General features: G+C 38.3%; 1 protein-coding gene across 3 annotated transcripts in view; it reads left to right on the top strand.

The window, feature by feature from the left end:
* Nucleotides 1–17269, top strand: part of daam2 (dishevelled associated activator of morphogenesis 2) — a 199144-nt gene that overhangs the window by 152373 nt on the left and 29502 nt on the right. For 2 of the 3 annotated variants that reach the window (XM_022673199.2, XM_022673200.2), the window contains exons 8-16: nucleotides 1910–2013; nucleotides 2122–2188; nucleotides 2363–2480; nucleotides 4338–4476; nucleotides 11435–11493; nucleotides 12124–12308; nucleotides 13426–13734; nucleotides 13901–14008; nucleotides 15671–15700. In XM_022673199.2, the coding sequence (XP_022528920.1) occupies nucleotides 1910–2013; nucleotides 2122–2188; nucleotides 2363–2480; nucleotides 4338–4476; nucleotides 11435–11493; nucleotides 12124–12308; nucleotides 13426–13734; nucleotides 13901–14008; nucleotides 15671–15700 (1119 nt within the window). The remainder of the gene's footprint in view (nucleotides 1–1909; nucleotides 2014–2121; nucleotides 2189–2362; nucleotides 2481–4337; nucleotides 4477–11434; nucleotides 11494–12123; nucleotides 12309–13425; nucleotides 13735–13900; nucleotides 14009–15670; nucleotides 15701–17269) is intronic. The other variant, XM_022673201.2, reaches the window with a different exon arrangement.

Genomic DNA, 17269 nt, shown 5'->3' on the forward strand with positions numbered 1-17269 from the left:
AGTATTTATGTTTAGTGAAATCAAGAAAGACCATTTTTTATTTTTTATAAAAATATATTTATGTTAAGTTAATTCAAGAGAAATGGTCTTTTATTTTTATAAAAATTATTATTTCTTCAGGAAATAGTTCTTTAAATGTCTACTTTAAATGTCTAGAGATACGTTGTTGCTGTTAAAAATGCATTTTCCAATAAAGGGAGTATTGGTAAAACTGGTTATAAGTTTTATGTTTTATGCAGCTGCTGAAAGTAACTAATAAAGTAACTTAGTTACTTTTAAAATCAAGTAATCCATAAAGTAACTAAGTTACTTTTTAAAGGAGTAATCAGTAATCTATATAACTGATTATATACTATAACTATACCATCATAAAATTAGCTTTGATTAGCTTTTATTTTATTTTATTTTTCCGTTCCGCCTTAAATGCTGCAGCTCCTGCCGTCTGTTGCGCCATTTAAGGTGTAACGGGAAAGTTTGATAAGCTAACTAGCTATTGAGACAAACTATTAGCAATATTTTTTATGCTTGTCATGAAGAATTCAGCCATAAAACATTGAAACTACACATTAAAGTATGATAATACAGTGCTAATCATCACTTGAACGATACTCACATTTGTGGGTTTCTTCGGTCGTTTGTTTCGGCATCTTACCAGTGATTTTAATACTCCTCGGTTTGAAGTGTGCGTCTGAAAAATCTCTGAATGAAGTGCTAATAAGCCCTATCCCCTACTCCTAACCCATGCCAAACAGAGGGGTAGGGGTAAGTGGTAGGGGTAAGAGGTGAAATGGGATTGGGCCTAAGCCCTGTCCACCTGCACACACACAAAATTCATAAAGAGCAGCTGCTACTGCTACTGTTTCACACTCTTTCTGCTCATTACATGGAGTAGTAGTGGCACTTCTAGGGCAAAGTCGGTATCCATGGGAAAATCCGATTTGTTTGAGATACGATTGGCCAGGGAAAAAGAGGCGGATCTACCAAATGAGTAGACAAATCTGCTTCTCTTTTGAGCAAACTTTAGTTTTCTACAAAACAAAAGAAAATGGAACCAAAGTGTCCCAAGTTTTCTACAGTCATTGATGTATTGTTTATTGTGGTGTTAATCAATGAAAAAAAATTATCCAATTAATCAAAACAATATTTTGTGATTAACTGCAATAATTGTACTTGTTCTTCTTAAGATGCAAGTTTTTTAGGGTGGCTGTTTAAATATAAATAAAAGAATGTGTGGAAGAAATGTAAAATACAGTTACTTTTATATTTGTGGTGCAAGTTAAAATACTAGATATACTTAAAATACTAGATACTTTTGTGTTTGAGGGGAAATAAAGCCAACATGGAGCGCTGGAAAAAAGAATGCATGATAAATTAGACAGCAACAAAACCACCAGGAGTGTTGGGCCATCCATGAGGCAGTGCAGCAGGTCTGCGAGTGCCAGATTGACCAGCATCACGTTGGTGGCTGTCTGGAGGGACTTTTGGGCCGTCTGGAGGCGTTGTCATTCGTTGGGTGGGCTCTGGGTTGATTACAGTGGAAGCTGGGGTCAAACTTGGTGGCGTAACTAATTTGCGTAAAAAAAACAACAAAAAACAAGTTGCTGATTCTAAATGAATCGCGTGCTTAAACGCTTTAACATTGACAGCCCAGGTATAAACACAATACTTGAAATGGTTATTAGCATCCCACTGTAAAATAAACCCAAATTTATCACATCTTTACCATCGCTGTGATTAAGTGATATTGCATTATTTTAAAATAACAAGTATTTAGATGACCAAGAAAAAGGTAGATTAGATAGAAGGACTATAAGCAACATTGAACACATGTTAAAAAACACGTTGTTTTTTTAAATGTAAATTTCTCATTGAAAAGGTACTTATAAGCTATTTTTGCTTTTGTCTTTAGGACAACCTAGAGTTTCGCCTCCATTTAAGGTACGAGTTTCTAATGTTGGGCATCCAGCCAGTCATCGACAAGCTCCGAGGTCACGAGAACGCAACCCTCGACAGGTGAGAGCCTCTTATTTGATTTTTCTTTTTTAAATGAGCCATCACTTTTATCCATTCAGAGATCTTCATGATGTTCACTCCTGATTTTGTCTTTTCACCGATTTTTAGACATCTGGACTTCTTTGAGATGGTGCGAAATGAGGACGACAGTGAACTGGCCAAGCGCTTTGACATGGTAAATCTTATTAACTACCCTGCAGTGATAAATCAATCAGCTTAGACCGAGAGGCTGTTTACACTCACAGTGAGATGATCTATCAGAAAAGCATGAGATTTAGGACCTGTTGTTGGAACTTGTGACTTGGTTTATGCACTAATTGAGGAAATGAACGGGGGAATTTCCTTGCAGACGCACGTGGACACCAAGAGCGCCGGCCAGATGTTTGAGCTGATCAAGAAGAAGCTGAGCCACTCAGATGCCTACCCTCACCTTCTGTCTATTCTCCAGCACTGCCTTCAGATGCCATGTGAGTGCTGTTTCACAACCACTGTAAAACACTATATTTATTCTGTGTACGTTAAGTATCTGATATCTTTTTCTAGCAATTAAATTTTGGTTAAAAATTTAACTGACTTATTTTTGTCCATATGAGTTTTTTTATTTATTTTCTAATTCTTAAAATTTAAAAGTGGACACCATCCATGTCTGCAACATGTTAGCAACTTGAGCCATCAATCTAATTAAGCAACTTGAGAAGCTTAAAGTCGTACATTAATTGTAACCAAGGTAAAATGTTCCATTAATCGTGATGATTTGAGGGTTTATCGCCCAGCTCTAGCTTAAAAAGTAGAAAAGAAATACATTCTTTTTGCAATTATGTATAGAATGGTGTATTTAAATACATAGTCTTACTTACCGTGGTGTCTCTTCTTTTTCCAGAAAGGAAAAGTGCTTAATCTAAATAAACAAGGGATAATCATTGTGTTTCGTTTTTTTTTTTTTTATATGCAAAGAGACATTTTGATGTTTTGATGTTTTAAAGGGGGGATAATATGAAAGTATTACAGGATTAAATAATTAAATGAGAGAAAATACTACAGTAATTAGAAATATGCTGTATCTACACTTATTTGGGGACACATCTTCTAATGAATGCATTTGGCTACTGCCACTATGATCGGGAGATTGCTGGTTCAAATCCTGGTCATGCAGCTTGCCATCAGCTTTAAGAGATGACTCTTTCTCCTCATCACTCCTAAATTGGGAGAAAAATGGGAGAAAAATTTAAAAATAAAATGATTTTTAAAAAAGCAGATAAACTCTTTTTAAACCCTTTGAGTTTGGGGAAAAAAGCAATGAATGAGTCCCAATACTTTTGTGCCTATAGTTTTTAAATTTAGATTTTAAATGTTTGTACTGTCAGTAGTCTTATCTAATGTAATGTCAATGTGAACATGCTAAAAGGCTAATTTTTGGACCTTACAGTCACTGAAATGAAGAATTACATCATCATATGAAAAATAAAACAAAAAACAAAAAAACAGAATAACTTGACATACGAGAAGTCTATAGTAGTTTATAATAGATCACAAAAACACATTACTGCTGGTAAATGTCATTGTACACAAAACATATTATTGCCGGTAAATATTCTTGTAGGAAAACAGTAGTGTAGCTGTATCTCAAGAGCTTGTATAATATTGGGTGTCACAGGACAGCTTTTACGAGACTGGAACATACAGCAAAGCTAATAAGTGGCTATGAATGATCAAAAAGCATGAATAAGTATTACTGTAAGCAATCCAAAAAGTAAATATGTATTTGTGTATATTCTTGTGATTATGTATATTGAGTAACTTCATATTATTATTATTACTATTATTTTTTTCTTTTTCTTTTTTTGTGTTTCTCTTATAGTTTCCTTGGTGGGAAAGTACTTTGTACTAGCCTCCTTTAGGCTTTTTTACTTTCCCTGCATATATATTTTGTTTGTTTGTTTGTTTGTTCATTTGTTTACTTGATGTCACATTCTATTTGCGCAAATAAATAAATAAAAAATAAAAATAAAAAAAGGTGACATCTGTGACATCGTGACATCAGAACAGGCTCCAGTCTGCCAATTCTGTGATACTCCTCAAACTATTAAATACATCTTAGTAGACTGCCCTGCACTTTTAACCACCAGAAATATATTTTATAGGTTAACAAATATGAAAGAACTGTTTGAAAAACGTCCACCTGCTAAAATACCTAAGTCTGTGATGCGCAAGAAAATTGTCGATGCCATAAAATAGCCAATACGTTGCTGATATGGCACAAAACACAAACGATCACCTGGTATCAATTTATACATTAACACTAGATTGTGCTTTTTTTTTACCAGATAAACGTGGTGCAGGTGGCATCCAGCAGTGGCAGCTTCTAGATCGAATCCTCCAGCAGATTGTTCTGCAGGATGACAAAGGAGAAGACCCGGATGTTTCTCCGTTGGACAACTTCAATGTCAAGAACATCATTCGAATGTAAGTACTGTAGACACTCTGTAATCCAAACATGGCTGGAGTGCTTATAAGCCTAAAAGGACATGGGAACAGTGGAGGAAGGTGGAGGGGAAGAGTGTGGGGAGTCATGAGCTCACCTTTAGATCTGGTGCAGATCAAAGCAGCAGAGCTGGAACGGTTCAGGCCTGACTGAAGAAGAGCTGCTCCGCCTCACCGGGTTGCTGATTGGAGGACAGTGCTTGAACAGTGCACACAATAGGACGAGCAGGACGTCTGCTGAGGTGGTGGGAGGGGTGGTGTTTGCAGTGAGAGGGGTTTTGGGGGGTGGGGGGTATAGATGTGTACCGTATTTGTGCCACCTATTTCACCCGGAGGAGCTGAAGCTGAGCTGAGTGAGCGTAACGGGGTCAGAGGTGGTGATGTGCCGGATGTGGTGAAAGTATGATCAAAAGCTCGGACTCCAATTGTATTAGCCCAGTGAATCTGTAGCAGCAGCAGCTGTTACGCAAGCTTTAGCGAGAGCTATGCCTGTATTCTGGTTTTATTTATTAATTTTTTTTGCTCTTTTTTTTAGGTTATTTACTCATTTCTTTACTATTGTAAAGAATGTTTTTATTTTTATTAAGTTAAGGAACCCAAGAACCATATAAAGATTCAATACATTCAAGCTAAGAACTTAAGAACTTAAAATTTAGCTGCCTTTAATTATTCATACATCTCTCTATTTTATCTATATTTATATGTCTCTATCTATAAATCTATCGTTCTCATTCTTTTTTGCTCTTTTACCCACATTCTCTCACTCTTTTACTTGTTTTCTTTCTTGCACTTTTGTGTACTCTTTCTCACTCTTTCTTTTATACCCAGTGTTTCTTTTATACCGGGTATTTTATACCCTTTTTATATCCCCCTCTCTTGCTCTCATGCTTTCTGACATGCTCTCTCACTTTATCTCACTCTTTTTTTATTGTAACTTTCTCTCACTGTTTTGCTTTTTTGTCCTCCTTAGGCTCACCCTGTCCTTGTCTCTCTCATTCACTCACACTTTTTTTTTTGTTTTCTCTTACATTGTCTTTCACATGTTCTTAAACTCGTCTAACTTTTTCACACTCATGCTTTCGCACATGTTCTTTCACTCTTGCACCCTCTTATTCTCTCTTTTTCTTATTCTCTCCTTCTCTCTCTGTCTCTTTAATCAGTCTTTCTTGTGTGCTCTATCTTCCCCACATGCTCTCTCTCTGGCTCTGGTGATCTGTCTTTCTCTCACTTCGTCACTCACTCTTTCTCTCACATTGTCTCTCGCTTTTGCACCCTCTTACTCTTACTCAATCTTTCTAATGCTCTCTGACGTACAGTCTGGCAGTGTAACCTCAGTCTCTTACTCTCTCTCAGTTTCTCTCATTCTCTTACTCTCTTTCACTTATTTTTTCTTCTCTCAGATATTCTCATGTTTTGGTGCCCTCTTGTTTTTTCCCCATCACCTTTAAAATTTGCATTTGCGCACTCTGTCTTTTTCACTTGCTTTCTCTCACTTTCTTTTTCTCAGACTCTCTCATTATTTCTTTCTTCTCTTACATTGTCTCCCACTCACTCATGCCCTGTTCTCTTAAACTCTCTTAAACTCTCTTTCTCACTCACATTCTCTTCAACTCTCTCTCTCTCTCTCTCACATTCTCTTAAACTCTCTCTCTCTGCGCTCTCACACATTCTCTTAAACTCTCTCTCTCTCCGCTCTCTCTCTCTTTCTCTCTGTGTTCTCTCACATTCTCTTGAACTCTCTCTCTCACATTCGCTTAAACTCTCTCTCTCTCTCTGCGCTCTCTCTCATTCTCTTGAACTCTCTCTCTCTCTCTGTGCTTTCTCTCTCACATTCTCTTAAACTCTCTCTCTCTCTGCGCTCTCACACATTCTCTTAAACTCTCTCTCTCTCTGCGCTCTCACACATTCTCTTAAACTCTCTCTCTCTCTCTCTCTCTCTGCGCTCTCACACATTCTCTTAAACTCTCTCTCTCTCCTCTCTTTCTCTCTGCGTTCTCTCACATTCTCTTGAACTCTCTCACATTCGCTTAAACTCTTTCTCTCTCTCTCTGCGCTCTCTCATTCTCTTGAACTCTATCTCTCTCTCTCTCTGTGCTTTCTCTCTCTCACATTCTCTTAAACTCTCTCTCTCTCTCTGCGCTCTCACACATTCTCTTAAACTCTCTCTCTCTCTCTCTCTCTCTGCGCTCACACATTCTCTTAAACTCTCTCTCTCTGCGCTCTCACACATTCTCTTAAACTCTCTCTCTCTGCGCTCTCACACATTCTCCTAAACTCTCTCTCTCTCTGCGCTCTCACACATTCTCTTAAACTCTCTCTCTCTCTCTGCGCTCTCACACATTCTCTTAAACTCTCTCTCTCTGTGCTCTCTCTCTGTCCACATTCTCTTAAACTCTTTCTGTGCTCTCTCACATTCTCTTAAACTCTCTCTCTCTCTGTGCTCTCTCACATTCTCTTAAACTCTCTCTCTCTCTGCGCTCTCACACATTCTCTTAAACTCTCTCTCTCTCTGCGCTCTCACACATTCTCTTAAACTCTCTCTCTCTCTCTGCGCTCTCACACATTCTCTTAAACTCTCTCTCTCTGTGCTCTCTCTCTCCACATTCTCTTAAACTCTTTCTGTGCTCTCTCACATTCTCTTAAACTCTCTCTCTCTCTCTGTTCTCTCACACAATACTCTTGAACTCTAAATCTCTCTTTATCTCTGGCTCTGATTCTCTTTGTCATACTTTTGCTCATTCTCATGCTCTCTCACTCTCACACATTTCTAAATAATAGTAGAGACTAGTTGGCTGATTTAGCAGTGTGATTATTTTACTCCTCTGTCCGTCTGTCTGTCATCTCTCTTTACACTTTTCCTGATGCTTTTTTCAGTGTTTCTAAGTTTAGACTGAGTAATAATAATCAGTGTTCACACACTTCCATTCTCCATCAGCGAGGAGAGTGCTCCAGAGCTCCAGTGCCGGTGATGAATGTGTTTAGTCTCCAGTTTGAAGGCAGGGTTGGAAAGTGTTCCACAGGATCGGCCTGTGTGGCGTGGGCTGCTCTGCCAGCTCCTACTGAACTTTTGTTTATCTAATTTTTACACTCTGGTGTAATTCTTTCCAGTAGTGAAGCTGCATCATCTGTATTGTGGAGCCTGCGTTAGCGTTACAGAGCCGAGATGGATCTTCTGCTTCACTAATGGCCTTTTGTCCTGACATGTTTCTTCTAGCCGTAGGAATAAATTGTCCTACAAAAACAGCCAGTGTTTTTCCTGGTGCTGGCTGGTAGCTGAAAGCCTTTTGTTTCACCTCAACAATACTGGCGTCCTCCACCGACTTAATCTCTCATTTGTTTAGCCTCTGTGGGGCAGAAATGTTTAAATAAATGACAGTGCGCTCGTTAATCAGAAGCGCTGACATTTAAACTGTTTGCTTATATGGAAAGAGACAACACTCTCCGTTATCCATCATATTTCTCTGGGTTCATGTTGATCATCTTTATTTTTCTTGTTCATTTCGTTTCTCTGCTGCTGTCAGACGTTCACTGTAATTCTCTTCTCTCACTCTCTCTTTGTTCTCCTCAGCTATGGAAAGCAGTGCTTGTCCAGGTCTTTTATTTCAGGACATTTTTTCAGAAATCTGTTCCCATAAACTTCTCATAACTTTTATCTCATCTCATCATTTAACTAAAACCTTTTATAATGATTAGAGATGCAGCGAATTGAGAATTTTGGACAGAAACCGAACAAAATACAGAATAGCAAACACCCATTTGTCATGAAGCTGTTTTAGGGCCACTTAAAAAAAAAAAAATATATATATATATATATATATATTACATTAGTAGACTAGTGTTAATATTTTGGACAGTTTTCACGATAGAGTCGTAATATTTTGGGAATTAAGTCAGAATATTTATAGATTTTCTTTTCTACATATTAAGAATAATATTCTAATATTTGTAATATAATATTTGTAATATAATATTCTAATAAGTTGGAATAGTTTGAGAATAATGTCATATTTTTTGTGAATGAAGTAGTAAAAAAAATAATATTTCCAGTATAAAGTAGAAATATAGCCGCAAGCGGCAATCATCGGGTTCAAGCACCAACTTGCACAATGGTGCCTACTGGAGCATTGAATGGTGATGTGTAAGAAGGTCTAATATGATTGGAGATGCCCTGTCACATTTAGAAATTATCAAGTTTTTCACCTGTTATTAATGTTGAGCAGAGGCCTTTCAACCTGATCCGTGCTTAAATTCACATGTAAATCTAGTGAACTTTGTAGGATATTCATTAAGTGAGTTAGAACTAGTCAAAAGGTGTCTACATGTTATTGGTATTGATCAGGTGGCTTCAACCAGAATGTTCACAAAGTGGTATTCAGATTGACCTTTGAACCTTTGCAGAACAAGCTGAAATGTTTGACCAAACAAGTTTAAATTAACACAAAGGAGTGAATGTTCTGATATGACATGTAATTACGAAGTTATTATAAATCTAGTTCTGAATTAAATGGCGCTTCATCAAGCACCAACTAGCACAATGGTGCCTACTAGAGCATAGGATGGTGATGTGTAAGAAGGTCTAACACAATTGGAGACATTCTGTCACATTTAAAATGATCAAAAGTCTTTCACCTGTTATTAATGTTGAGAAGAGGCACAAAGGAGTGAATGTTCTGATATGACATGTAATGTCAAGTTATTCTTAATCTAGTTCTGTATTAAATGGCGCTTCATCAGAGTGATATTGTACAGAGGTCTTTAACATTGTGAGATTACAGCAAATACTGCAGAGTTACAGCAATTTAGGTTAGAAATTCCAAGGACGCACAGATTGCTTGATGCCTGGAGAGTATTGTATGTGAAATTTTCACAAATGTTTTTAATGAACATTTACCTAGAGACTCTACAGTGTGCAGCAAGACTGAAATGGAGGTGATAGGCCAAATATCCAGTGAGTAGTTTCAATATAGCTATTTTCAAACAATTAGCAATTATGAATGAACAAAGCACTTTTTAAACATAGTTGTATTGAGAAATTTGTCAGAGCCACTGTACTAAATATGGCAAAAACAATTAGATGTCAAAATAGTACAGCATGATTGACATATACTCGTTTTTTTGGAACAGCGCCCCCCAGTGGGCGGATTGTTTCAGCACTTTGCAGGTCACTACAGTGTCTCCACCTGAACATAACTGCCAAATATCATCTAGATTGAGCAACATTCAGCCTGCCAAAATGTCTACTGAATGCTGATTGGCTGATGGTGTTCAGCCATGTTGATTGATTAAGTTGCCCTTTGAACATCCTTTAGAGGCTGTATGATAGATTCTGCATGCAAAGTTTCAACTTGCTAGGTTGCACGGTTGCTGAGAAACAGTGCTCCAAATTTACCTCTTGAAGTGAATGGGGCATATATCCGGAAGGACTAATTTGCATATGGCGGCCATATTGTTTACATATTTCAACTTTTTCTTAATGAATATTGAAGCGCATGCTCTCACGAGTGTTTTGGTACCAAACATGCTAGGATTGGTCAAAATTCCTAGGACTAGTTTGCAAAAGTAGGTTTTGCATATTATGCAAATTAGCACAAAATCTATATAGACGGAAGTGCATGGTCCAAATTGGAAAGTTGTTGGTATTGACCCAAGGAATCCATCAAAAAAAGAATTTTGAATGTAGGTCTTATGGTTTTTGAGTTATTGAGAAAATTGTGAAAAATGAATTTCCTTGTTTATAGCGCCACCACTTGACCAATCGGTGCCATTTTTGTTGTCCACCGAGATGCACTGATCCTACATCTACCTACCAAGTTTCATTTCTCTATGACTTACGGTTTAGGCTGCACAACTGTTTTTACAGGAAAAAAAGAATAATAATAAGAAGAAGAAGAAGAAGAAGAAGAAGAAGAAGAAGAAGAAAAATCTTAGCAAAAACAATAGGGTTCTACGCACCTTCGGTGCTTGAACCCTAATAATAATAAGAAGAAGAAAAATCTTAGCAAAAACAATAGGGTTCTACGCACCTTCGGTGCTTGAACCCTAATAATAATAATAATAATAATAATAAGAAGAAGAAGAAGAAGAAGAAGAAGAAGAAGAAAAATCTTAGCAAAAACAATAGGGTTCTACGCACCTTCGGTGCTTGAACCCTAAATATATTGAGATTAAAGTTTAAATATTTTTTAACAATAACGTCATAATGCTTCGATATAACAATACTAATATAGAAAAAATATGTTTAAAAATAAGTTTAAATAATATTTCAACAATCGTGCCAGGAATATTCTTGGCAACCAGGACTTTTACAGGTAGCAATATCTTTGTATTACTGCAATTCTATGACTTAATTCACAAAATAATACATTATTCTTGAAATATTATGACTTTATTCTCAGTCTACTATTTTTATGTTTTTTCCACATTTTCCCACATAAAACAAAGTTATAGTTTTCTGCAGCTTTACATTATTTTTGCTAATTCAGAAATAATTTTTTCCAGTATTGGCTTAATAATTTCCATTGCCAAATATTCGTTGCATCTCTAATAAAGATGAATAGGCATTTAATGACCCCCTTGCTGTTAAGAAAATGTCCTGTCTAAAAACCTGCTTCTGTATAAAACTTTTAAAGCTTAACTGTGTCAGTGAGTCTGTAATACTGAGATTAAATGGAAATAACACAGTTTATATTTATGTGTGCTATTACATGTTACAACGTCTCTGACCTGAAAACTGATTTTAACTTGATATTTATATAATGTATTCTTTTAAATTAATACATAATAAATAACAATAACCTGATGGGTGCATTAATTGATTATTTATCAGCGGTAAGTAAAGTGAATAAAATAAAATAAATCAGAAGAGAAGGTTTTAACATGCTGTATACAGATGTATGAGCTTTTAGCGCAGTATGCTAATGGCTGTTTGCTCTGTTTACAGGCTCGTCAATGAGAACGAGGTGAAGCAGTGGCGAGACCAGGCTGAGAAGTTCAGAAAAGGTAAGTGTGTATAAGGTTTGGATGATTTTATGATTATGTATTTTGGAATAAAAATGTGTTTGTGTGCATGCATTTAATAACCTGCTGTATGTGCACATGCATATTCAGTAGTGTGGTCAACTTGCATTAATGCAAGTTAATGCAATGTAATCATTTAATTAAGGTTGGCCAAAACATACTTCCTTAATTTACTTATTTTACAGTTCCTGTATAATAAATGACATATTAGCATTTTTCACCAATTACCTTGCTTTTTATTTATTGATTAATTATGAGTTAATTCAATCTGCATCCCCCTCTCCCTCACTGCTCATTTTTAATATTTTACATTGATGTTTAGACCTTAAATTTAAATGATATTTAAACATAGTTTTACATAGTTTTACCAAAGACAATCTGTGTTCAAAATTAAAAAGATACAATTAAACATGGATATTTTTAAATATAAATTGAATCCTATTGTGATGCTCTTGCATGGATTTTTCAATTTTACATTTAAATATCTATCATTTAAAAGTTTAGTCAGTTATAAAAATTATGATTAATCACTTTAAATTGTGTAATTAATTAGTTGTTTTTTAAGCTATTAACAGTCCTAACAGCTGTGTTTGTATGTATTTGTTCTGTTAGACCATGCTGAGCTGATGGCACGGCTGGAGAGGAAGGAGCGCGAGTGTGAGACCAAAACCCAAGAGAAAGATGAAATGATGAAGACTCTGAACAAGATGAAGGATAAGCTGCAGAGGGAAGGAGTGGAGCTGCGCTCTGCCAGAGAGCAGGTTATAGACCTGTCCTCTCGGATCAACGACTATTCGGTATTCAGTAGTTTTTATATTGTTCTTATTGTTCTATTGTTCTTGTCTTGTTCTTGCCTTAAGAAGTCAACATCCACAAGTAGCATCATCATGTGTTTAACTATTTAACCCCTCCTATTTTATTTACTACTAGATTACAGTCGTATATCTCAGAAGGCCCTGTGATAGAGCCCTGTGGGGCTCCCCAAAATGTGCTTACGTTAATAGCTAGTAAATAGTTCATAATACACTGATATGTCAAAAGTCATGGGGCAGCAATATGTAACTTGATCATGAGAGTGTTACCTCAGGGAATGACTTGGGAACGCCAACTCCTGTATTAGTTGTGAGGTGTTATCTTGTTAACAAGGCGGAACACTGGTCAGTGTGCTCACTGATTTGGAACGAGGCCTGATTGGGAGTTTGTGCAACACTCCATATGGTCACATATGTACCAAAATACATCATAAGAGACATTACCACCCACAATGGACAGCGCAGTACGCAACTGGGTAATATTACAGTGCAGTGTTGCATGCATGTTCCATGCGACATTGCAAAAGTCATGTGGTGTGATGCTAGTTCCTGTCCCCTGATATTTGGCATGTCAGGGTCGTTTCTGTACTATGTAACTGAATAATTAACCTAGAAATAAAGGGTTGTGGTACATTATACCACAGTTAGTTCCAGCCCTGCAATGTGATTGGCTGGATGGCGTTCTATGAGTGCCATTATCAGCTGGCAATGCACTGTAACAGAAGCTCTCTATGTATTACTCTGCCACATATGGGTAACCTAGCAACGATGCAGTGATTACCAGCCAAACAGCGCAGCTACAAACAGAGCAGCAATGGAACTATTTCAACTTGCGGAGTGTTTTAAACTAAACAGTATTTTCTCGGCCTGCGGCCTCGTGCCCATGACGCAATACACCAGTGCCAATATTACACGCCATAGCACTCCCTCTCATGTATTATTGCTTTATTTTATTTCTTAACTGGTGCTGAAGTATGATGATTTCTCATGAGCAGAAACCCACCAAAAAAAGAATAGAAATGACAAGTTTATTCACTTCTAATAAATTTAAACTTGCTTGTCTTCGGTTAATATTTCATTTCTCTTTCTCGTCCCTCTTTAGAATGGAGGTGTCCCATTCCCTCCACCACCTCCTCCACCTGGAGGCCCGATGGCTCCTCCTCCTCCACCCATGATGGGTGGCTTTCCTCCGCCTCCTCCTCCACTCCCCTTCTCCAGCCCACCCCCGCCTCCACCCCCACCTCCTCCCGGCGGTCCACCTCCTCCACCCGGAGCGCCCCCACTCTTCACCGGAGCTCCGCCTCCTCCAGGGCCCGGCTCCTTCAGCAGCAGCACCACCAGCCTGCGCACCAAGAGCATCCCACAGCCCTCGCATCCGCTCAAGTCCTTCAACTGGGCCAAACTGGGCGAGGTGAGCACAATGCCATGGTGCTGTAATGGCTGAACAAACAGAAAGGGCTCACTTAGGTCACATGAATCAAATGCAGAATAAACACACGGACAGGTTGGGCGCTTGAGAAAGTGTTGGGTAATTGTTTGGCTTCCATTTAGTGTGTGTTATTTTGTTTTTTCCACAGAACAAGATTACTGGTACCATTTGGCACGACATCGATGACCTGAGGGCCTTCAAAGTTCTCGATCTGAAAGAAATCGAGAAGATGTTCTCGGCTTATCAGAGGCAACAAGTATGGGCAATTTTGTATAAGAGCATGCATCTTCTAATATAGTTAAATTAGGTATTTTCATATCATGCTTGAATATGACTGTGTTTGATTTGTTGGATGTGTATGAGGGTGTGATTGCAGTAGAAGGTTCTAGCTGTAGCTCCAGCAGCTGTTCGTAGTTGAATGGCTTGTTTTGTGCTCTAGAGCTTGAGCATGCAGTAGTATCTTTAGTGCTTTCATTGGGCTCTATCAACAGATGCTCTTTAAGGCCTGACTGTGCCAACAGCACACTGGTGTCAGAGACAAAACCTGTCTTAATAATATGGCAAATATTTTAATTAAATTACAAATGTCAGATATATTAAATATATTGTTTTAACCTACACTTTATTGACAAAAGTCTTCACTCTTCTGCCTTCGCATGCATAAAAACTTCAGTGACATCCCATCCTTAATTTATAGGGTTTAATATAAGCTCTCAACTGTTCTGTAAAAGCTTTAAGAGTGTGTTTATGGAGAGTTTTGACATTTTGGCAGAAAGTCTACTCTCTTTTTATTCTCAAAGGTGTTCTATATGGTTTGAGGTCATGACTGTGCAGGCCAGTCAAGTTCTTCCACACCAAACTTGCTCAACCATGTGTTTATAGACCTTGCATGTGACAAAAGGCTTGGATGCAGCTGCTCAGCCATTGAAACTCATTTCATAAAGCTCTCTACGCTCTGTTAGCTGTTCTTCAACTGATCTAAAGACACATGTGTGGAAGTCTGTAGCAGAGACTGTAAAAAAAGATGGACGCCGTGTCGCCGTTCCCATTCATTCAATGAAAATGAAGCCAAAATCTTCCGCCATGTTGGCGATCCTGAAACCCGATTCTGCGCAGTAGAGTCCAGAGGAGAGAGAAAGACTGTGGAGAGCAGCCTACTCATTTAAATAACCCCGCCCCTGAGGGCTGCCTTGAGGTCACAGGCTGCAGAGCAGGGCGGAGCGGAGCTGGCGGTCTGGTATTGGTCCCGCCCATAACCAGCCCTTTTACAATAACCACACCTTTTTTGAATAGAGCTGAATAACGTTTTAAAAAAACGAATTCTGTGGGGATATAAAAATTTGACAATATAAGCAGAGGTTACACTAGCTGTTGCATTTAAATAATAGAGGTAGAATTACAGCATATTAGAAAAAAAACGTGATTGAAAGTTGTCTGTTTTGCCATTGAAACCTATGGGAATGGGTGGGGTTACACGGCTTTCTGAAACCGAACAGCAGGGGGCGCCCGACCTGTGGTGGCTTCACTTTTGAGAGACGATGCTCTGTCCAGCTATACACAGTCTATGGTCTGTCGTGATTCTCAGAATTCTGGAGAGTGAATACTTTTGGCAATATAGAGTATTTTGATATTATTGTATTTTTGGTGCATTTTTATTGGTCTATTCATCATACAATTTTGAAATAATAGGTAACAGCAATTGATTATTTATTCAGTCTATCAGTACTTCTCTTTGTGGCATCATGGAAGTGGGCCTAAGAGGATGTGTGGAGCTTCCAGCCCTGCGTGCTGTCTGATCTGCAGCCCAGCGCTGGCTGAGCCTGTTTTCTGTTGTTCTGCTGCTTGAGATGCTAATCTCTGCATGTTTTCCAATGTTTTCCATCATCTCTGCTGCTGCTCTCTACATCTGCCTGCCCAGGAGCTGCTCACTAACCAATCCTTCAAGCAGGTGAGTCTTCAGATCTCTTTAGTTAGAGCCTTTATCTTTCTGCTGCAGCTTCCAGCTGTCTGCTTTAACAAACACATTTCAGGGGATTATGTAGATTTGAGAGTATGAATATGTCTGAATTTCTTATTGGTTAAAAAGTCAAAAATGTATTAAACAAGTGACAAACCACCTAAATCTTCACAAAGGAGAAGTCATAGTACAGCAGTATGTAATTTTTTTATGTCTTATTTTATTTTATTTCTACTTTTTATCCCATTTGCTCCCTAATTTACATGGCCAATTACCCAACCCACTCATTAGGACTCCCCCTGTCACTAGTGATGCCACAACACCAGAAAGGTGAAGACTAGCACTCTTTTTGAACTGCTGCTGAAGTAGCATTGCTGAGTAGCATCACAGCACACTCAGAGGAAAGCGCAGCCACTCGGTTCTGATACATCAGCTCACAGACGCCTGCTGCAGATATCATCACCTTTTTAGAGTGATGTGGGGAGAGAGTGCCATCTACCCACCCAGAGAGAGCAAGGCCAATTGCCAATCTCTCTCAGGACTCTGGTAGCCGATGGCAAGCTACATGAACAGGATTCGAACGGAGATCTCATTATCATCGTGGCAGCGCTTAGCCTAATGGACCACTCAGCCAGCAGTATGTAATTTATTGGTAAATTTATGTGTTTCCTCATATAGGCCACATCTGTGTAACTTGTGAGGTGTTATCTTGTAAGTGAGGCTAATCACTGGTCAATGTGCTCATGGCAAGACAGCACACCTGACCTCACATCTAAAACCCTAAAATAAGAGATGGTTTAGCGTGTTGACTTCCTAGTGATGCTACACAGTCTGTAGCTTGTCCTTACCCTCCCTTTTACAAGAGATGGGAAGAGTCCTAGTGAGTGGGTGGGTAAATAAGCTAAGCTAAACTGGTAGAAATTTAAATTGGGTCCCATGAGTAAGAAAGAGGATTTACTACAAATCAATGCAAAGCCATTCTAAAAGATTACCTTCAACCTACAATGAAACTTTTATAATCTAATGGAAATCGGTAGTCTCTTCATCCATAGGTCAAGAGGGGTCACTGAATTGTTAAATGAGCATGGGAATGGTGGAAATTGTATGCTATGGTAGTTTCTCTCTTTACCACCATCAACTAAACCCCAGTTTTAAATATATTTTAGAATCTTAGAATACCATTCTTTATGCTAGGACAATTCCAGAAGACTTGTGTCAATGCCATGGTGCCCTAAGGCCATTCTGGTGGCTTGTGGTGGCCAAACATAGTCCTTGCATAGTTTTTCCCTTCAGTTTGTCACCAGTCTGGGTAGTAATGTTTGTTTAAATGAGCTAATTAATTCAACCATTCAAAAATAAATCCAAAATCAGACTCCAATTCCTGATTCTGCACTGCCCAGCACATCTGCAGAGTTAGTGGTAGTGAGTGGTATTTTGGCATGGCCTAAAAGTTACACGAGTAGGAGTAGTCTCCTGCCCTCCAGCCAAACCGAAACCTCGTCATTCACTCCTGAATGAGAGAAAAAGACAGGGAGTGGGAGAGAGAGAGAACAGAACCCA

This window comes from Astyanax mexicanus, chromosome 14, assembly GCF_023375975.1.
Source record: "Astyanax mexicanus isolate ESR-SI-001 chromosome 14, AstMex3_surface, whole genome shotgun sequence".
Taxonomy (NCBI): Eukaryota; Metazoa; Chordata; class Actinopteri; order Characiformes; family Acestrorhamphidae; genus Astyanax; species Astyanax mexicanus.